General features: G+C 53.4%; 6 protein-coding genes across 6 annotated transcripts; 4 read left to right on the top strand and 2 right to left on the bottom strand.

Annotated features, from left to right (window-relative positions):
• Positions 1 to 2,208: 2,208 nt before the first annotated feature.
• Positions 2,209 to 3,354, top strand: V2A60_003078 (glycoside hydrolase; the record flags this gene model as incomplete). The annotated part of the gene is made up of 1 exon (XM_083254421.1): positions 2,209 to 3,354. The coding sequence occupies one exon, from the start codon at positions 2,209 to 2,211 to the stop codon at positions 3,352 to 3,354; it is 1,146 nt and encodes a 381-aa protein (XP_083110547.1).
• Positions 3,355 to 4,010: 656 nt separating this feature from the next.
• On the top strand, positions 4,011 to 7,883 carry V2A60_003077 (tubulin folding cofactor D C terminal-domain-containing protein; the record flags this gene model as incomplete). The annotated part of the gene is made up of 3 exons (XM_083254420.1): positions 4,011 to 4,181; positions 4,271 to 7,131; positions 7,193 to 7,883. 3 exons carry the CDS (start codon positions 4,011 to 4,013, stop codon positions 7,881 to 7,883), a joined length of 3,723 nt encoding a protein of 1,240 aa, XP_083110546.1.
• A 5,111-nt stretch (positions 7,884 to 12,994) lies between these two features.
• V2A60_003076 (uncharacterized protein) lies at positions 12,995 to 14,552 on the top strand (the record flags this gene model as incomplete). Its single annotated transcript, XM_083254419.1, has 2 exons — positions 12,995 to 13,329; positions 13,418 to 14,552. The coding sequence occupies 2 exons, from the start codon at positions 12,995 to 12,997 to the stop codon at positions 14,550 to 14,552; spliced, it is 1,470 nt and encodes a 489-aa protein (XP_083110545.1).
• Positions 14,553 to 15,313: 761 nt separating this feature from the next.
• V2A60_003075 (DNA-directed RNA polymerase core subunit RPB5) lies at positions 15,314 to 16,194 on the bottom strand (the record flags this gene model as incomplete). Its single annotated transcript, XM_083254418.1, has 3 exons — positions 15,314 to 15,839; positions 15,921 to 16,003; positions 16,105 to 16,194. The coding sequence occupies 3 exons, from the start codon at positions 16,192 to 16,194 to the stop codon at positions 15,314 to 15,316; spliced, it is 699 nt and encodes a 232-aa protein (XP_083110544.1).
• A 1,206-nt stretch (positions 16,195 to 17,400) lies between these two features.
• On the top strand, positions 17,401 to 19,024 carry V2A60_003074 (uncharacterized protein; the record flags this gene model as incomplete). The annotated part of the gene is made up of 3 exons (XM_083254417.1): positions 17,401 to 17,538; positions 17,682 to 18,839; positions 18,896 to 19,024. 3 exons carry the CDS (start codon positions 17,401 to 17,403, stop codon positions 19,022 to 19,024), a joined length of 1,425 nt encoding a protein of 474 aa, XP_083110543.1.
• A 742-nt stretch (positions 19,025 to 19,766) lies between these two features.
• On the bottom strand, positions 19,767 to 20,534 carry V2A60_003073 (uncharacterized protein; the record flags this gene model as incomplete). The annotated part of the gene is made up of 2 exons (XM_083254416.1): positions 19,767 to 20,281; positions 20,465 to 20,534. 2 exons carry the CDS (start codon positions 20,532 to 20,534, stop codon positions 19,767 to 19,769), a joined length of 585 nt encoding a protein of 194 aa, XP_083110542.1.
• Positions 20,535 to 21,061: the final 527 nt, after the last annotated feature.

The following is a 21,061-nucleotide window of genomic DNA, read 5'->3' as shown; positions in this document are numbered from 1 at the left end:
TTCAGCCTTGCGAGGCTAGCGCAAAATTCGAGAGCGATTGTTTTGTGAGGACCCTTGATCTGAGGCCCGGGGGCTAGGCCTGCGAAGAGAGGGTTGCGAATAGGCTGTGCCTGGCTTCTGCTGGCCGCACGGCCGGTGCAGGCAGCCAGCCCCAAGCGCAGCCGTCGGGCATATAGCGGAATTAAGCAGTGGCATGATTGAGTGGGCAGATGGGATGCGAAGTTCGACCAAGCGTTTTGCTGCCTTTGTGATTATACTGGTAATGCCATATGGCCGGCCATGTTTCCTCTGCCGATCACGGTTGCTCGCAACTCAGACAGCGTCGATCAAACAGACGAGGCTATGATCATCTGATTTCTTTCTCGACATGTACGAATAGGCGCATTGCACTTGGTATCCGCAGCTAGATTAATCAACACATACATAGCCCCGATGCACCATGCTACATACAGACTTGCAGCGATTGGGGCGGGAGCATCTTGGTGGTAGAACGCGCGCGAGGATTTCACGTCGCCGGGCGTGTTTTCTTTTTATTCTCCCAAATTGCTGTGTTGCGATTTTTAGCAAGTCGACAGAGACATGACTCAAGTTGCTTTGGATGGACTAAGGCGTACCACGGCCCTAATCAGGGAAAATTGATGCAAAATAAGTGCCATCCGTAATGGGGCACATACGTAGAAGACGTTGGTGCGGGTGCGATGGCATGGGTGTAAACAAAAACGATGCCGTGATTAGTGCGAGACAAGAGGGATAGGGAAAAAGAAAGGAGCGAAGACAGTCACTGTAGGAAGTGTTTCTTTCTGTTGATGGCAGCCGTTTTTGGTTTCTTGGAAGTTTTCCGGTACACGACGGGCCAGTCGTGAGCAGCTGTGAGGGGTCTGATTGCTTGCTTGCTTGCTTGCTCGCTTGCCTGCCCGCTAGACCAGCACATGACTCCCATCCTCACAGTCTCTAGCTCAACAACCTCCGCACCGCATCGCCGATGGAACCTTGCTCCTCACCTCCACCCCCACGCAGGCCATCCAACTCTTGCGCCTCGCAAGGCCACCAAGACGACCGTGATGCGTCCCGCTCGGCCCTCCAGCTCTTCAGGATGGCGCCCGCTCCTCTTGGACTGGAGCGTATGTCCCTCCCACCGTTAGCTCAAGTTAAACGACGCCCGCGTTGGGTCCCCGCGTTGGGTCCCCGCGTTGGGTCCGGCCGTAACTGCAGCTTGCACACCACCAATACAATGCGCCGCTGGCTTGCAATGCATGGTCACCACCCTGTTTAACTATCCGGAGTACTCCGTATTTATCCCTGTATTTATGTGAGCCTTATTATTGTACCGGGCATGAAGTGACAACGCATCCAGCACCCCAGACATTCATTCCTCTTGCCAAGCAGGTGGCAGGCAACGGTTAGCCCTCCTGCAAGTCAAAACGACAATACCATAATGGTAGTGTGTTGACATCTGCCAAATTTAATGTCAACACGTCAGGTTTGTCTAGGAACATTCCTAACCTATCAATGTATGTACTCACTCACTCGCCCAGGCTTGCTTCGAAATGGTCTCAGAGCCTCGCCCACCCACCACAACCTCCCTGTTTTTCTCGCCATTCCCCAAGGCTTATCTCCCAAACCCTTTCTAGCACGGTTTGTGCAATTGTAGCGTTGCACCGGCTCTTTTTCGACCTGCATGCAAAGGGCACTTGATCATGCACTCCATGCTCTGCGCCCATTTTGCGATGCTCCTCAAGACCGAGAGCTTGGCACCATTGGCCACGTCTTAGGGTCAGCAGACTGATTACTCTCGTCCGTCACCGATATTCATCGTCGCTCCATCAATAGCATGACTACTACTCCACCCATAGCTTTATGTACTCATGCAGCTGTCAAAATGTACTCTGTACAAGTACTCAGTATACGGCCATGTTCCCAAGTTCGATTAAGATCTCCCTCGTGTCTCACACACCCACTTATGCCTCCCTAACCCATACCAGGTCAACTCTATATATATGTGAATGCGTGTGTGTGTCAGTGTGTGTATTATTTATTTATCTGAATAGCTCTTCGCCGCCCAGAACTCCTGTGTCGCTTTTCTCCGTCACAACCAAACTCACGATGCCGTCCTCATCATTATGGGCCGCAAGCCTCTACTTGGCTCTTGCAACGCACGCTTCTGCTGACGGTGCTCCAGCCTCCGCTAATTCAATTCCTGGCTCAATCATGTTTGGCCCCCATACAACAACAGGTGTAAACAGTTTGAACAAGAACTGGTACAATCAGAAGAGTGGTCTATGGGGCGAACTCTGGTGGAACAGTGGCAATGCCCTCACCACCATTGGCGACTTTGTCAAAGTTAGCCCCATCTTCGCACTGCCAACCAACCCCTACTATATCATTGAAAACACTTTCAATGAAGCTCAGCATGTCGACGTCCAGACTGAAAAGTTTATGAATTTTGACAGAGGCGGCATCATGGAGTCTCACTACTGCATCAACGGCACCGGCATATGTGCTCTAAAGCGAGACGGCTCTCCCACAAAGCGAGGCGGCTCCCTCACAAAGCGAGGATTCTCGGATTTCCTCAACACATTTTACGATGACGAAGGCTGGTGGGCTCTTGGCCTTATCCGTGCCTACGACGTCACCCACGACAATAAGTACTTGGAGGCTGCCGTGACTGTATTTGAGGATATGCAGACCGGTCAGGGCGGCCCTTGCAATGGTGGAATCTACTGGAGCAAAGAACGAAATTACGTCAACGCGATTGCAAACGAACTCTATCTCTCAGTCGCCGCATCGCTCGCAAACCGCATTCCAAACGACTCGACGTATCTTCAGACGGCCACGGACCAGTGGGAATGGTTCTCAAATAGCGGCATGATTAATTCGGACAATCTCATTAATGATGGATTGGACGGCAGTTGCAAGAACAACGGCCAGGCGACTTGGAGTTATAATCAGGGCGTCATCCTCGGTGGCCTCGTCGAGCTGTTCCAAGCCACTGGCGACAAAACTTTGCTTGACGAAGCCTCCAAAATTGCCAAGGCAGCTATTGGCAAACTTTCCAACAAGGACGGCGTTCTTGAGGAGTATGGAGCTTGTGAATACCAACCGGGTCGGTGTGGCCAAGACGGTCAGCAATTCAAGGGAGTCTTCATTCGCAACTTGGGTTACTTGCAGAAGGTCGCTCCCGATGCCCAATTTCGGTCTTTTATTCTCACAAACGCAAGGTCTATTTGGAGGAATGATCGCGAGGTCAGATCCACTAAGCTTGGCGTTGCCTGGGCTGGTCCGTATTTTGATGCTACGAGTCCGTCACAGAGCAGCGCCTTGGATGCGTTGGTTGCGGCGATTACTGTAGCATAAAGTTGGGAGAAAGGATGATGCTATATCAGGTTATAATGTCTTATGTCAAGTTATAATGTCTATTTACAAAAATGATACGCAGCTAAATGACAACCTCCACTGCTCGCTATGCCCCTTGTGTATGCCTGAATTATCATCCCGGCATTGGTAACACGGAGCAAACCAATAAAAGGGTTCATATACTGTACCCTGGAGACAGAGTGCAATACCAATAGAAAGAAACTTCAGAATTCACAAGATCAAGACCGAGAATACTTGACTTTGCAGCAGGACGGCGTCCATTGCGCGATTCTCATACCAGTCGTTACGGCTACCCTGCATCACAGGTAAAGTGGATCACAACCATGCCGCGCCTCAACTCTACAGCAAGTCGTCACTCAAGCACCCATCTATCGAGGACAAGGCGTAAAACTGTGGCTATTCTTCGGTGTCGAACAACTCTAGGCGTTGGAGGCCTGCTCGACAATAGGCTGCCATAGATGGGCATTGGGGCCGCATTTTGGACCAAGGGTCGCTATTAATTCTGCTGCCTGTTCCTCACCGCGTTCGTTGCTCTAGCTCGTTAGCACGCAAGATTCGCCTCCAAAAGACCTTGGCTATCAAGGCCAAAGTCGATATTATTTTCATTTCCCATATAATCCAGGCCAAGACGCAAAATGAACGCCGCCGATGAGGAGCTGGACAACAAGCTCCAGAAGATCTCTACCGATCTTCTTGCTGATCTCGACAAGGCGCTCGTTACACATCTGCATAGGCCTGATGGCCGCGGTGGCAGCAGAGTGAGGTCCCTCGTCCGTGCAAGAGAGGCATTTGCGGCGACTTGTGATGTGAGTTGTACCAACCCGACCCGGTCACCTTGCATCTCCGGGGTGAAAACTTTCAGCCGCCCCCGTCACGCTGACTCTCCTCCCACCAGGTCATCGACAACTTCCAGGAGCTCCCTCAGCTGCTCGACCCGCATCTGCCCAAATGGATCCCGTTTCTGGCACAGTCTTACCTGGAGGACCTGATCACCCCGCGCCGCACCGTCGCAAAGCGCGAGAACAGCACAAAGTCCAAGGCTCTGGTCCCAGTCTCCTTCGCCATTGCCAAGATCCTGTACACCTTTTGCAAGGTGCGTGGTGAAAAGGTCATTGTGCGCTTCTTGAATGCAGAGGCCAAGTATCTCGAGCTTCTGCTCTCGTCCATCGAAGAGGCAGAAGCTCGAGCGGCGGCGGCAGCCAGCTCGCCTGACGCAGATCCAAACGATGTGTTGTCCACACCCGCCAGGGGATGGGCTTGGGAGCAGAGGTACATCGTGTTGCTTTGGTTGTCGCACCTGCTTTTTGCACCGTTTGACTTGGCGACCATTTCTTCGGTCGAGCTTGAAGAGGACGCGGTGCCGCGGATCGACGGACTGCAGCTGCAGGAGAACCTGCCTGGTATCACACTGCGGATCTTGCCGTTAGCCATCAAGTACCTGGCCACTGCGAGCAAAGAACGCGATGCCGCCAAAGCACTGCTTGTGAGAATGGCGATGCGCAAGGACATGCAGGCACTCGGGGTACTGAATAGCCTCATTGGTTGGGCCATGACCTCGCTCCATCCGCAAAAGGGCGTTGAGCCGCATGCGGCCTACTTTTACCTCGGCGTCCTCTCCTTTCTCGCTGGCGTTCTGCGATCATCATCTGAAACATCGGACTTGGACGCGCATCTTTCTTCCATCTTCAATACCGTGCATGCCCTGACTCTCAGCGATAATGATGTATCCAAGGCCGTCAATGGCCTGGCCTTGGCGCGAAAAATGATTATCAAGGTCATCCGCTCGGTGGTGGTTACATGCCTGCGCAGAGGTAGTCAGGATATGCAGAGCATGGAAATCACCGAAACCGCGATCGGGTATCTGTTGGAAAACCTGTCTGATAATGACACCCCCGTGCGCATGTCGGCTAGCAAGTCGCTCAGTGTCATCACTCTCAAACTTGACCCTGACATGGCCTCGCAGGTTGTCGAGGCTGTGCTTGAGTCGCTCAACCGCAATGTGCTTTGGAACAAAGAAGAAATCAAGAAAGGCGAACGACCGATCCGTGACTTATCGGCTGTCAACCACCTAGAGTGGCATGGCCTCGTCCTGACGCTCTCCCACCTTCTGTACCGGCGATCACCACCGGCGAAGCAGCTGTCCGACATTATACATGCCTTACTACTTGGACTTTCTTTTGAGCAGCGATCTTTGGCTGGCACTAGCGTTGGTGCCAACGTCCGTGACGCTGCATGCTTTGGCGTTTGGGCCATTGCTCGTCGCTATACGACTGCCGAATTGCTGGCCGTCTCTACCCAATCTGTATTTGCAGCCAAGGCGCACCCGCCAGATAGTTCCATCATACAAGTCCTCGCTACAGAACTCGTTACCGCAGCCTGCCTCGACCCCTTTGGAAACATCCGCCGCGGCTCCTCAGCCGCTCTGCAAGAACTCATTGGCCGCCATCCAGACACTGTCGAGCAAGGCATATCGGTTGTGCAGAGCGTAGACTACCACGCTGTAGCGAGACGCTCTAGAGCTATCCAACAGGTAGCGCCTAATGCAACGCGACTTGCAAGCCAGTATGGAGATTCTCTCTTCCACGGGATCCTAGGCTGGCGTGGCGTTGGTGACATGGATGCTCCGTCTCGACGAGACTCTGGTTCTGCCTTTGGTGTTTTAACTTCAGTAATGCGACAACACTCGACGCTAGGTATTAGCCGCTTCGAGACGTCTTTCAACATGGTACTAGACAGACTTCAGGGACTGGCCATACGAAGAGTCGAAGAGCGTCATGGTCTGCTGCTGTGTCTCTCCTCAGTTCTAGACCAATTTCCAGAATTTGAAAGCTCTGGTGCAGCAGATATAAAAACGACGACAGACGCCATCGCATCGATCTGTCATGTTCTACAAGATTGTCACGATACAGCTTATAGACGGCCAGAGCTCATCGCCGAGGCGGGAAGCCAAGTTGCTGTGTCTACTACCCCTCTCTTGCAGATATCAATGGGCTACAAAGGATTTGATAATAAACTCGAACCCGGGGCAAAGTTCCTGTCTGCTAAGCGCCCTGGCATATACATCGTTGACTTTCTCAGAGCAGTCCGCGGGCACGAGGCGCGGGGCCCCCATTTCGTACAATTTGCAGAAAAGCTTGCGAATCTCATTGCTACTTGGCTTGAATTTCCTGATGCGGAAACCGTAGAGGTGGCATCCACAGCGGCCTTGCTTCTCTTGGTGATCTCGACTGACGAGGACCGCACCAAGCTCCTGCTCGAATGGGCCAAGTTCGTGCAATACCGACCGGCGAGCCGCGCAACCGTAATCGGCCAGGGCTACTTTCACGTGCTGGCCATGGCCCAGCCGCTGGCGGAGGCGACTTTCCATCACGCCGAGTGGGACGACGTGGTGAGCGAGGCTTTTGTCGCGCGCTGGATTGCCGACCGACAGATTGAAACGCGCGTGTCTCTGCTGCAGAGCCTGACGCGCACGCATGTGCTGCGTAGTAAACCGCACGCTTTCCTTCCGCTCCTGGCTGATGGACTGAATGATTACACAACAAATGCGCGCGGCGACATAGGCTCGCATGTCCGTGTGCAAGCGCTCAAGGCCGTCCAGGTGCTGTGGGCTGAGATTGGCGATGCAACCGGAGAGGAGGAGTGGCTGGTGCAATCAGTGCAAAAGCTATTCTATAGCACTCTACGCTTATCGGTGGAGAAGTTAGACAAGGTCCGGCCGGAAGCGCAGTCGGCATTGTCTTTGATTATACAAAAGAGGTATGTTAGCTCTGTATGCTACCCATCACAGCTACTAATCTGCTGACCACGGCTGCCACAGCGAGACGTATAACTTTGGTCAGTTGTCAACATCCTCAAAGCAGTACTTTAAGACGCTTCTCGAGCTACTATCGTACGGAAAACTGCTCAAGTCTGTCGCCGCAGCCGCCACATCGGACCCTGTGTCGTGGACCTCGCAGCTGATGGCTGGGCTCGTCACCTCAGCCGACACGGGCCAGGAAGAGCTCGTCATCACGAGCCGCGCCGCCATCACTGCCTTCTGCCAGTCGAATCCCGCCAACTTGCAGCAGGTTTGCGGCGCGCTCGTCCACAACCTCGCGGCTTACCGGGCCGAGGACCGCGTCGTAGTTCCGACACTCGAAGTGATTGCGTACCTCTTTCACACGGGGCTACTGCTACCAAATACGACCAGCTTGCGCGGGCTGTGCCTACAGACGCAAAAGGCTGGGTACAAGACAGGCAACGTGCGCAAGATCATCGCCTGCATCAAGGTATACGGCTGCGTGGCGGCGGTGAAGGGCGATGAGCAGGGTCCGCCCGAGGCGAGGAAGAGATTGGGCGCGCTCATGTTCCATCCGTGGCCAAGAGTGCGTATGGCTGTGGTCGATGAACTCTGGGGACTGATGGGCGGCAGCGAGGATGGCGTCGCGGACGTGTTGCTGGGCGTGGATTGGGGCAAGGCGGACAAGGGCAGCGTCAAGGCTATGGTGGAGAGACTGCAGTTGGGATAGTGGAATACAAAGCGATGAAATTGGTGATTGGAGGCTTTCACTAATGCTTTCTTATGCTTTAAATACCGATGTGACAAGAACTGTACAACGCATCCAAACACAATATCGGTACCGTTGATGTTGCGTCTGGAAGGTGCGGCGCGATTTCTTACTGCCCCCAGCTATAGACGCTTGGTCTTGGACGCCTAGAAATGCTTGCCTAGAGGCGAGGCGAGGCGACCATGCTTATTCTCGGCTTGGCAAATGACAGCCTGGCTCGTTTTTATTATCATTTCCTTTTCATCACTCCCCGTCACTTGTATGCTCGTTGAAAACCGCTTGCGAAACGACACCCGCCATCCATTTTCAGGGCTAGTACTGGTACATTCGGCAGGTAAGTTGCTACAGCCTTGCTTGTTAGCGTTGTAACGTCAGCCGTATCTTGCTTGAACCATTAATATGCCGGACTAGGGTACGGAAACGGCGGCTTTGCGTTTCCGTCATAAAGATAAATTGTTCAATTTTTAAGGTTTATCTTGTTGCACATGTATTTAATAGTCGTTTTTTTGTCTTGTTTGTTGGAAGTTCTTTACCAGTACATGTTGACCGCCTCGCTTTGCGGCCCAGTTGCGAAGCGATTCGCATTACAGATCAGGTGGGCAGTCAAAGTGGGCAAAAAGCGGAAACGCTGCAGGATCTAGCTGGAATTTTTAGCAGAAGGGACAGGAAACTGTCCAGCAAGGGAATGTTTACAAGTACGCAAATGCCAGGGTTCAAGGACGAATGCATTTCTTGACCTGGTCTGCAACCGCATGAAGGGCGAGCGGTTTGATTGGGAGTACCTGTCGCTAGCTTGTAGTGCCGAGTGGCGCTGATGAACACAGATGATGGGTAATGACATGGTGTCTCACCTTACGAACAAGGGAGGGTGGAAGGGCCTCTGGGCCTCTCGGAATGACCTTGTTTATGCTCGGAAATCTATTTTGAGAGTGAAGTCTGAATCAGAGGCTGGGCTGCAGTCCAAGACACGCATGCCCACACCGACAGGAGGCTCTGCATTGTATAATTAATGGAGCGAAGGGAGAAGAAAGGGACATGTGAGAGATGGGGAAAAAAAAACGAGGCGGTAAGAGAGCTCGAGAGAAGCGCAAGCGTACCAATGAACATTGAGAAGGCTGTGTGACCGGACAGGCGCTCATCCACACTTTTGGCCAACCCCGATGGAGCTTTTGATATCAAGCCGATTCCACAGAACAGTTCACTGACACGATGGCCAGCCATTGCAGCCGAGGCAGTGCAGAGAGATGGAGAGGCAACGTGGCAGGCGCTCGCTGATGGCATGGACGATAGTGTGATACGGGCGCGGGGTATTACAAGTTTTGGGGGCATGAACATGGGATTCGGACGGGTAATCCCCTGTGTAATCTACACAATGCGTGTCACAGGAGCAATGCCGCAGACTGGGTGATTGTCTGGACTCTGGGGAAGAGGGAAATTTGGGCCCTGGTGGCCATGGCCTGATGAGTTTGGAGAAGGGGAAGCTGCTAAACCAGCTAGTGTCATGCACCCCAGCGCTCGGCGTCGAATTAGTGCTAGTTGGTCATTGAATGGTCCATGCTATCAGTTGAAAGTGGTTTGTATGTAAGTAGGCCAAGCCACTCGGGGGGGCGGATAACGACGAAGAAAGTGGCGCATCAAGTTTTTCCTGCGCATGGTGCACGGGGAGAATGGTGCGCCGCCACATTTGGCTGGGCTAGGCTTGAGATGGACTGGAAAAGAGCGGGATGGCGAGAAAAGAGAGTGGAGGAGGAGGAGGAGGGGTCAGAGAGGGATTTACCAAGTACATGTGTGTTAATGTGCATGTTGAGTGAGGTGAGATGATGGGATGGGCGAGTTGCAGCTGACTCGCGAACAAGCGATGTTGGGCGGGGACGGGCGTATCTCATTTTTCAAGGCAAGGGAAGTTGGGTGAGCGTGAGTGAGAGTGAAGAAATGGAGAGAACGGGAGTGGCACAGGAAAAGGGAAGGGGGCTTTTCAGGGTCGGGAAATTGGTGGCACCACAAAGGAGTGAGGAGGATGAGGATGAGGATAAGCGTGATGCTGAAGCCGAGTCATAATGTATTTAGTCTGGTCTGCATCATGTCGTGACATGGAAGTACAGATCAAGTACAGAGTAACTCAGTAAGTATCAGTGCGGCAAAAGTTAAATGGAGGTAACACTTTTGCACTCGTGTAGATGATGAGAGAAACCTAATTTTACTGGGTTGTGTTGTGTTGTGTTGTGTTGTGTTGTGTTGTATTTTGTCAAAAAATGTTCTTGTTATGCCGTGGCTTATTTGGCTGGATAACGCGGGAAAAGAGAGGTCGCCGCTAGGCATTACTGGGTTGTCCATACTATGGAAAGTCCATCTATACTCCGTACCGCAGTACTCTCCAGTGACTGATAAGCAGTCAGGGTTTTGGTCCGACAGGGCACAAGGTTGCGCTCCAAGGATAGATGCGGGACAACTGTGTGTGAGTGGAAGTGGGCTTGTTAGAGAGTTGAAAGGCAAATCATTATGCACATAAAAAAAGGACGAAAGAAGTCTAAAAGTAGCGCCAACGGGGTTCCCACCCTGGACGTTGGCAGCTAGCCAGAGCTAACAGGTTAGAAAACGTGGTTTGCGTGGTAGCGAGGAAACGTGTTGTTGGGCTAATGGGGATGCAAAGTTTTTTTCTTTTTTTTTTTAAGCTTTTGGTCAGTGTTTTGAGAGAGAGAGGGGGAGGGAGGGAGGGAGGCCCGAGGCTACTTACTTTCTAGTGCTGGAGATGGCCGGTGCTCATGGGCCATGGTTACTTAGTGGATGGATGACTCGGGCAAGACGGGAATTGTAAATGAAGCAATCACAACGACATAACAGGACGTACAGAGTACTGAGTAGGCAGGTAATTGGGAGGTAATTGGGAGTACTTATATTGCCTAATTACGTACCTGAGGTACTTGAGTAAGTAGGTACCTGTGATCTAAGCATTGCAACACTGCAAGCATGCTGACATGTCAATCGGGCGGGCTGGGCTGCAGTTGGTGGAGAGCCGCTGTACTTACATACTTATCTTCGCCGTTCGGTGGGTAAGTTATTTAGGGGCCTAATTACGGAGTAGATAGTTAAGTAAATACTTAGGTACTTGTGGCAGTAAGTGGAAAAGCTCCGGTGGACATGTTCCTCGCGGACAAGAGGCACCAAAGCAATGCCAATCTTTCCCCACCATCCACCATCCACCATCCAGTGTCCACCCACTTATGGGTACCTCCAAACTTGCCAACCAAAACCTGCCAGCCGACCTTGCCGGTTTCCATGTTAAGTACTTATCGGAGGGAGAGAAAGAAGAAAAACATTTTACAAACAATGACCAGCCTCTTCCAGCATCAACCGCAGAACCAGCCGCCCTGGTCTGGTCGAGTTGGCTCGCCACGACGCCTTTTGTAATGCAAAAATGGGCACCCACCCCAGTACTACAAACAAACGCCGTTTACTTAGGTACCTAGCCAAGGTATCTTACCTACTACCTAGGTACGTACTCCGTACCTGTCTACTAAGGTAGGTACTTAGGTACCTACTAGTCTTGGCCTGCACTACAACCGACAACGGTACCAGTAAATATGTGGCTAATTAACATAAACGTCCATCAGCTGCCTTTTTCAGTGCACGGAACGGCGCGGCGCTCATTCTCAAACCTCAACTCTCAACCTTTTCTCAACCATGACCAACATCCTGCATACCCACCTGGGTAGCCTTTTACTACAACTCCGTACACACACGCCCACCGAACGAACGGGCATTCAAACGGTCACACATCACAGGCTTGCATTACCACGTCCTTACCGAGTACTCCGTACCACACCAACCATCCCCCACCTCCCTCTTTCCTAAAACACCCCAGCCAGCGCTTTTGCGCCTCTCAGAGGCACACTCATTCAGCCTGCGTAGCCTGCTGCAAGCCTGCATAGGTAGGCTGCCATAGGTAACCTGCAGCCAGCCTGCTTACCTAGGTACCTAGGTAACTTGCCTACATACGGTTTTAATTCCCTTTGTAAAAACCAACCCTGTCATAGGCTGCAGCCGCCTTTTCGTTTTCTCGCTTTTCGTTTTCTCGCTTTTCGTTTTTTCCCACTTCTCTTCCATTCTTCTTAGCGTCTCCTTGATACCAAAACTTGCAAGCCAAGCCCAAGCCCAAACCCAAGCCCAGCCCACGCAGCCCGTCCGCCGTCATTCTTCACTCCCCACGTCGATTGTGCAGGGCCTCGTCGTCCATTGTCACTCGTAGTTATCCACTCAACTCGACAACGACTCCGCCTCCGCAAAAAGAGCACCTTCTCAATCTCTCCCTTTGTTTTTCTGCATCTGCACCTTGCAAAAGCATCCGACCAACGTCATATCTCCAAAATCCCCCTACCCTCGCCTCTGGTCTCCTCTGCTCCCACTGTTCCTCCTCCTCCTCCACCTGTCCCGTGTACACTGCCGGATGTAGCACCCGTCGGTTGTTCTCTTCTTTTGCTTTTTCCTTCTTTTATTCTTACCTCTCCGCCGCCAACCCGCCCGGCCTCAGCCGCAACAGAACACAACGACGCTCAAACCCCGTCGCCGCCCACCCGCCGGCCACGTTCTCACCTATATGCACCCAACCTGACCTACCTACCTACGGAGTACTTACTGCCTCTTCGCTGTACGAGTCAACCTGACCTGCACTGCATCACCCAGACCTCGCCACACCCACACTCAACCGCAAATATACCCTCCGCCGCCCTGCTCCAGCTCTCTCGTTTTTCTCACACTCTCCACCACCAACGTACATGGTCTCTTTTCGGCTCAGATTGTCAAGATTCCAACCTGCACCGCCCGCCTCTCTTATACCATCGCCATCCCGCCGCCATCTGAATGCCCGTTCTCCGCCTGCATGCCCATGACACCCCGGCCACTACGCCACCATCAATCCCGCTTCGCAACACAACGCGCGACGACGATATCCTGAGGCTTGATTGCTCCGTGCCGCGACTCTGCTCTGTTCTATTTCCGCCCGCCCCTTCGCCCTTCTACCTCGCTCGTCCCGTCCTCCCCGGAGGGACGCCGGGCGCGGCTCCCTCCCCGACGCGATGACGCTCTACTCGGACCCGCCCAGCCTGCTGCCTTTTCGGCATGACAAGCCTACGCTGCTCGTCTGCTGGTGGATGACGTCTTTTTGCGCCGTCATGATCTGCCTGCGCGTCGCCGGCCGCTTCATTCGCACCGAACGCCTCTTCCTCGAAGACAAGATTGCCGCTCTGGCCGTCATTCCACTCGCCTTGCGTATGGCTTGCGTCCACTACATCCTGCTGCACGGCACCAATAATGCAGACTTCACCGGCGTCGTCTTGTCCACGGACCAGTTGCGCAAGAAAACGATAGCCAGCGGCCTCGTCCTGCTCAGCCGATTCTTCTATGCCGCCACGTAAGCTCTCGCAGCCAGCCTGCTTCCTCTCTCCCGCCACCTGGCGCTTCTTACCTCCCCGTGCTGACCACGATGTGCATGCATACAGGTTATGGATTCTGAAATGCGCCATTCTCGAATTTCTCCGTCGAATCACCGGCATCACCTGGCAGCGATCCTACCAAACCACCATGGTTGCCCTGCGATGGACTCTACTCGTAACCTTTATCGCCGTAATCGTTAGCGACCTGGTCGAATGCCGCCCTTTCAGCCATTACTGGCAAGTTCTGCCCGACCCGGGTGGTCAATGTCGCCAGGGCTACGTCCAGCTCCTCACCATGGCCACCTGCAACGTCTTGACCGACCTCCTGCTCGTCATCTTTCCCATCCCCATCATCCTGCACAGCCACATGCAGGTCAAGCGCAAGATCCAGCTTGTCCTACTCTTCTCTCTGAGTCTCTCCATTGTTTGCGTTACACTATATCGAGTCCCCCACATTATATGGAGCGATGGTCGCCAGCAGTATCGATCGCTCCTCGCCTCGGTCGAAATCTTGTTTGCTACCGCCTCGGCCAACGCCCTCGTCCTCGGCTCCTTCGTCCGCGACCGCGGTTTGAAGAAGCAAAAGTTTCGCCGCAACTCGGCCGCCGACTCGTTTGACCGCGGCAGCGCCCCGAGACGGCCCGCCCTGCACCACCACTGGGGCAGCGACGAGGATTTGGTTCGAGACGTCGGCCTGGCTGTCGACCCAGAGTTGCGAGAGATTCGTACCCACGCCATCGTGGCTAAGCCGGCTGACATGAAAGGCGACTGGCCCCGCCAAAATGTCGCTCCGAGCGGCGAGGCTGCCAGCGACGACGCCATCCTGCCCGATGACCGTCTTTCGAAAACAGACTCCCACCAAGGGGGGAAGAAGATGACCTTTTTTGATGTCGGAGGCTTACTCGACAGCTCTGTGGGAACAAGCAGCGGCAGCTACCGGCGCGATAGTCACACTTCGTCGACCATTGGGCCCGGCTCCTCGCACGGCGTCCCGGTCAACGCTGTCCCTGCTAGCTCGACTGGTTTACGGCGCGGATCTTCGGCGCTATTGCAAGACCTCGGCGTACTGCTCGGCCCGTTGAACAACCGGTCTGCCCGCACCGGCCACTCCAAATCGAGCGCCGTCACCGAGCTGCACCCCATTCCACAGTCAACCTTTGAGCTGCAAGACCGCTCCGGGAAGCCATCCGGGGCTTTATAAAGGCAAAAAGCAGCTGCAACAAAGAGCAGCGTATATGCATGCCCACCGTGACTGAACCAGCTAACAGACTGGCCGGCAATCAACCAACAGCATGCCTCGCAACGAATTTCCTTTTTATTCTTGTATACTATGACGGTGGACGGTGAACGGGGGTTATTACTATGAATGGTTAGTGATTGGCGCTTACATTGGGTTTGGATACAGCGGTTTGGTGATATTCTGGCGCATATATACCCTGGGGACATGATCCCCTTTCTCCCTGTTTTCTCCTCGGATACGGGGTCTGTTATGATGGACGATTTTTTCTATACATACATACACGCACATACACATAGCCCTTTATTCGCATGGGGCGCGACTCGATTCATCATTACGTTTTCGCTCACATGCCAAGTTGCACTTGTTGATATTATACACTACGGCTGACTTTGGCCATTCTTGTGCCATGCTCGTTTAGCTAATATTCTTTTACGTGTGATGGCTCTCATGTTCTTGGTGAAGGTTTTCTTTTCTATCTGTTCATGCTAGGTACCTAGACATTTGCGCTTGGGAATTAAATGTCGAGAAAAAGAAAAAAAAAGTCAATGATGTGTTTCCCCGTTAGAACGCCGACCCGAACGTAATATCGCAAAATTCACCCTTCTCAAACTGTACATTGAGTCGCCTCCAGCTTTGGTCCCTGTCTCTACCGCTATTTTTTTTTTCGTCTTTTGCCTCTCCACTGCTGCCGCATCATCACGGCCAGTCAAGGCTTCTCAGTTCTAGACGCAGAGTCTGTAACTGGCATAGCGACCCGCCGTCTCACTCACGCGGATAATCTTGACCACTTGCCCGCGCTTCAGACCCAGATAACGCGCCACGGGGTCCTTGGCGAGGATGCGCGGTAGCTGCGTCTCCTTTAGGCGGTAGCGCTTGAGCAGGGCAATCTTCTCTTCGCGGGAGAGGAGGACGTGACGGGGCACGAGCTCGTGGTGGGTGATGTTGACGAGCAGGTCGTCCTCGAGAAAGCACTCAATCTTGGCGAGGTTCTCGACCGAGGCGAGGGACTTGCGGGCAGCAGGCGACAGGGCCACGTGGGTGACCATGATGCCGGTCTTGTAATTGTTGGTGATGGTGTACTTTGCGAACTGGCGGATCTGGGCGACGCCGAACTGCTTGTCGGCCAGGAACTCGACCCAGATGGGACCGCAATCGGGGACCGGATCTGGGTTTGCGTCGGTCGCAGGAGGGGTATGCTTGCGCAGCATCGCGTCCGAGGGACGCGCCGAGAACTGAAGCTTGCCACGGCTGGAAAAAGGAACGCAATGTTAGACGGAACGAGACTCGTAACAAGCGTTGGGTGTAGTATGATGTTGGGGGAGGACGTACTTGACGGTGCCGTCGGGATTGCAGAATTCGTTGCGGAAACGGTCGAGGGAGATGCTGATTTCGTCCTCGGCCAGCTCGTATTCCTATTGCAGAAGCAGAGTGTTAGCCCAATCGCGCGCTCTCAGCCTGACGGCCGCAATCGAGCTGCTTGCTTGCGCCGGGCAGGGTCAAAACGGGGTCGTACTCGGTCGGCAACCATCTCATGCACTGTCCTCCATGCTCTCCAGAGCCTCACAACTTCCTTGGAACGCGCGTCGTTGGGGAGGTCATCCATCGTGGCTAACGTATAGGAAAAAAAATGGAATTGGCAGAAGAACCCAGAGCCAAGAATTAAGAAAAGAAGAACAAATCCAGGCGAGGGGTAATGAGATCCTGTGCAGTAGCGGCGACAGAATGGGCCAGTGAGAATGCTGCAGGTTTGTTATACAGACGTCCTTCGAAAACGCGGGCAAGGGAAAAAAAAAGTTGCTATCACATTATCGCCAAAGTCGTCGAGGTTCGCGCAACGCTGAGAATTTCCTGGCCACCCGGGTCATGTGATTCGCTGGCTGGTTTGCTCCTACCTTCGGAACGTCCCCACCAGGTTTAAGTAGCGGTTGGGCCGTGGTCCGTGGAGGGCCTGGGCTGGGCGTTCTTATATGAGGAGCGAGGTTCTCCTCGATGAAAGTTTACATGGAGAGAAGAATCATAATAGAATAGGCCAATATAATACTTGTTAATGGTTTCCATCTTGTACTTTCTAGTTTCTTCTTATCGGCAGAATTAGTGACTGGATACCCATGTAGGATGAGCAGGATGGGCTGCCTGTCAGTCACGTACTGAGTACTCCGTGACTACTGGTACTGGGTACCTTTCCTCGTATTAGTTACCACGCCAAAATAAGGTCAAATCGAGGAACAAATACCCAGGTAACCCCGGGGTTTCGGCACCCTGCTACTCGGTATAAGTGGAAGGCTTCTCTCATTGACAGAACAACCATTCCAGGCTCCCCTCGCCTGTTGCGACGCCATCGACGCTGTGCACCCACGCACAAAAGCGCAAATTGAAACCATAATTCGGCCACGATTCACAGTTGCCACCAACCACCTCAAGGACTCGCCGCCATGAGGAATTAACCTGCAAGTAGAGAGCAGTTGAAAACTTTCAACGCAAACTTCCATGTGAATCAACCTGGCCCCAAAAAGACCCTTTGTTCGCCCCGATTGAGAACGGGGACCGAGTGCTTGTTCGCGCGCCACTACTGGTGGGGGAAGGGCCGAGACCAGACAGCGTTGCACATCCACCACCACTTTTTTCAAGCCCAGCTGGCACTTTTTTTCCCCCATTCTGTCCACCACCATTGTCAATCTTCCTCCACCCGACGATTTCTCCAGCCACTTTCCCCTTGTTCTTGTCTTCTTGTGCAAGAGGACTCTCCTGTAACCTCGGATTGGACCCTGCTTGCTTTGGGATCTTTCTGAACTTGCCCCCTGCCGACACAATGGCCGCCGAGACTGCTATTGCTTCCGCTCCCGCTCCTACCCCTGCTGGCGGTCGTCCGCAGAAGCCTGACGAGAATGTCTTCAAGGCTGAGCTCGAAAAAGCTGAGAAGGCACACAAGGCTGCTATGGACCGTTTGGTATGTGCCGCGCTCGATACAAGACCCGGAGAGCATTCCAGGACACCACAATGCGGAAACTACTGGTAGATGCATGGTAGCCTGAATGCCAGACCGTGTGCGCCGTTGCTTTTCCACTTTACTACCTGCTGACTCTCATCTAGAACGCTGTCAAGGCCAAGATCGATGTTGCCATGCCCAACAAGAACAAGGACCAGCCCAGCCCCACCCAGAAGCGTCGCCAGGAACTTATTGCTCAGGCCAACGAAATCCGCCAGAAGCAGGCCGGTGGCAAGAACGCCCGCACCTCCAAGCTCGACCAGATCAAACGTCTTGACGAGCAGGTCCGCAGCCGCATTTCCGAACAGAAGAATGCCAAGGCCAAGATTCCCTACAAGGGCGTTGAGGATGTTGATCGCCAGATCGCCAACCTCGATGCCCAGGTCAACTCTGGCACCATGAAGCTCGTCGACGAGCGCAAGGCCCTCGCTGACATCTCGTCTCTGCGCAAGATTCGCAAAAACTTTGGCCAATTCGATGATTCTCAAAAACAGATTGACGAGCTCCGCGCCAAGATCAAGGAGATCAAAGACAGCATGGAGGACCCCGAGCAAAAGGCCATGTCCGAGCAGTACAACAAGATTCAGGCCGAGCTCGACCAAATCAAGGCCGAGCAGGATACCGCCTACAAGGGCCTGTCCAGCCTGCGTGATGAGCGCACCAAGCTCCACGCCGAGCAGCAGGAGACCTTTACCGCCATTCGTAAGCTGAAGGATGACTACTACTCGCAGAAGAAGGCCGCCATGGCTTACGAGCGCGAGGCCCGTGAAAAGGCCCGCGAGCGTCGCGAGGCTGAGAACAAGCGCTATCACCTTGAGCGCAAGAAGGCCGAGGCTGAGCGCCTGCTCTCCGAGGCCAGCGACCCTGCTTACCTCGAGGAGATTCGTCGTGCAAACAACCTACTCGTTTTCCTCGATCCCAGCCAGAAGACGGCTGAAAAGACCCCTCTTCTCGCTGCCAGCGGCATGACTGCCCAGGCCCAGCGCACCGTCGATGCTTCCGGCCTCAAGGGCACCGCCCTTAAGAAGAAGGAGGACCGTGAGGAGGACTATCTCCCCGCCGCTAAGAAGGGCAAGAAGGGCAAGAAGGGTGGTGCCAGCGCTACCACCAAGGGCTACAACTGCCCCCCCTCTGTCGTTGAGGACTGCGCCTTTATGGGTATTGACCCCCCGATGAGCGCTGACGACGTCCCTACCGTCGTTGAGAAGGTCCAGGCCAAGCTCAACAGCTGGAAGGCTGACCAGGCGGCCCAGACCCAAAAGGTAAGAAGAACATGGCATAGTTTCACGTTGCGAATTAGGATTCTAACAAGTTTCAGAACGTCGATGCTGCCAAGAAGAGAATCGAGGAGCTTGACAAGGCTGACGAGGACACCAACGGCGACAAGACTGACAAGGTTGCCGAAGATCTCAGCAAGGCCTCGATTTCCGAGAAGCAAGATGCTTAAACCGCTCGAGTATAAGTCGAATAGAAACCCCTTTACCGGAGTGGGGTTTCGCTCACTCGCATGGCGTCCTTGATACATGTTCGACAACACAGCATAAACACTCCGTTCATCGCCCTGGAGACCTGGTTTCCCTCTATTCACCCTTTTTTTTTTCAGTATCAAAGAATTTCATCGTTTCTCCTTCTCCGATATACTCTTTTGGCGCATGCTTGGGATATACCAAAGCTGAAGCTTAGTTGTGTACGAATACGAAGGCGAAAACTAAATTGTCATGGGGAGCGTTTTGATTTGGGTTCCGAGTTACAAATTCCACAGAGAACGAACAAATGGAAAAGATAAGAAAGGTGATTATTAATGTTAAAAAGAAGATAAAGAAAGTGAACTTACAAAAACAATACAATCGGCTATCAATCATGAAAACGGCATGGAGGTGCGAGTAGAAAACATGTGTGACATACACGCCGAGATCCAATCTGGCCTACCAGGCTCTCCGAAGCATAACGCCTTTATGTATATGTAATTATATAAATATAAATGTGTGCACCCGAATCTGCCTTTCCGGCTGGACATCAAAAATAACTCCGTTTCATGCTCTCAGGATGTTCTCCCTCGCGATGCGTGCGTTCGTTGCGATAGTGTATATACTTGACCTTGCCGTCCGTTCTCGTCTTTTCTCCGTATCAAAGTCCCAGCAGGGGAAGCAGAGGCCGGGACGGAGACGGAGACGGAGAGACAGATTAACCTACATGTGCCCCGGGCCATACGTGCGGGGTGATGACGGCGGCGTCTGCCAGTGACCTGCGTGCGGCGGCAGTGGGGGGAAGGGGAAGTTCGGGGTGGGAGCCTCGTTTCTGGGGCCGACGACGCGGCGCCGGGAGTGGCGGAGGTCGCCGAGGCGGTCCATGGGAGGACATTTGACGGCCGGGTCGTCGTCGTCGGGGAGTGAAACCTGGACGAGGGAATAGAAGTAGTTGAGGACCTCTGGATAGCGCTTGACGGCGAGGGTCCACGCGAGATCGATGCTGGTGCGGTAGTCCCGCTCGGCACTGGCGTAGTGGGCGGCCGTGGGCGGAGCGTTGTAGTGCGCGAAGCAGGTCGCCTTGATGGTGTCGAGGTGCATCGAATAGGCATCCTTGCAAGGTTCCGATATGAGATGGAAGTAGGCGAGGATGTAGTCTCGGGCGCGGCGGCGTACCCAGGAGCTGTAGAGCGAGAGGACGGGGGTCAGGTCAGCCGTCTGAATCTGGGAGTGGCATGCTGGGGGGTGGGGAGAGGGGGAAAGGATATAGAGAGAGAAGGGGACATGCAGAGAGCGCCTGGAGGAGTCTTGGTGTCTGGGGTCCCGGAGGAAAACCTACCGGACGTCCATGTATGTTGGTTTAAAATATCTCTCCTCGGCCTGAGCAACGGCTATTTCGAGAGCATGAGCCTCACACCCACACCGTTGAACCGCTGGCGCCGAGCAGATGGCACATGCCGGATCAACTTTGGCGCTGCCCGGAATCACCATGACGTCTACCCGTATACTCCTTTGCTTTTCCTTCTTCTTTCTCGTTTTTTTTTTGTTTGCCCTGCGTATGGAAGGGTATCACCCTCAGAAGCGTAGAACCAGGTATAAGTGGTCAAACGACAACTCAATATTACCAGCCAGTCTGCAGGAGGGGTGGGCAGAATTTTTGTTCTTCCTTGGGGAAAAAAAACTGGAACAAATCAAATCACAAAAGACACAGGCAGAGATGAAGCAGTCTGGAACAGATAAAGTTCTTTCCAAGTTGACCTGTTAACACCGCGTGTCGGAGGTTTATTGGGGTCGTAGCTTTTTGACGTCTTGTGCAACAGCAAGGCAAGCCGAAGCGGCAGTGCGCCCAGCCTGGACAAAAAAGCTGCAAGAGTGGTGCTGTACAAAAGAGGCAGAGAGAAGTGATCCGAGACTAAGGAATATAGTCGACTAGAATGGGAAAGAAGGCCAAAAAACGAGGAGGATGAAGAAGGGGGTGAGAGGTAGCAAGGTGGTGGGGAAATCTGGGAATATATATG

The sequence above is a fragment of the Cordyceps javanica genome, chromosome 2 (genome assembly GCF_051103115.1).
Source record: "Cordyceps javanica chromosome 2, complete sequence".
Lineage (NCBI taxonomy): Eukaryota > Fungi > Ascomycota > Sordariomycetes > Hypocreales > Cordycipitaceae > Cordyceps > Cordyceps javanica.
This window is presented reverse-complemented; position numbering and strand designations above follow the sequence as displayed.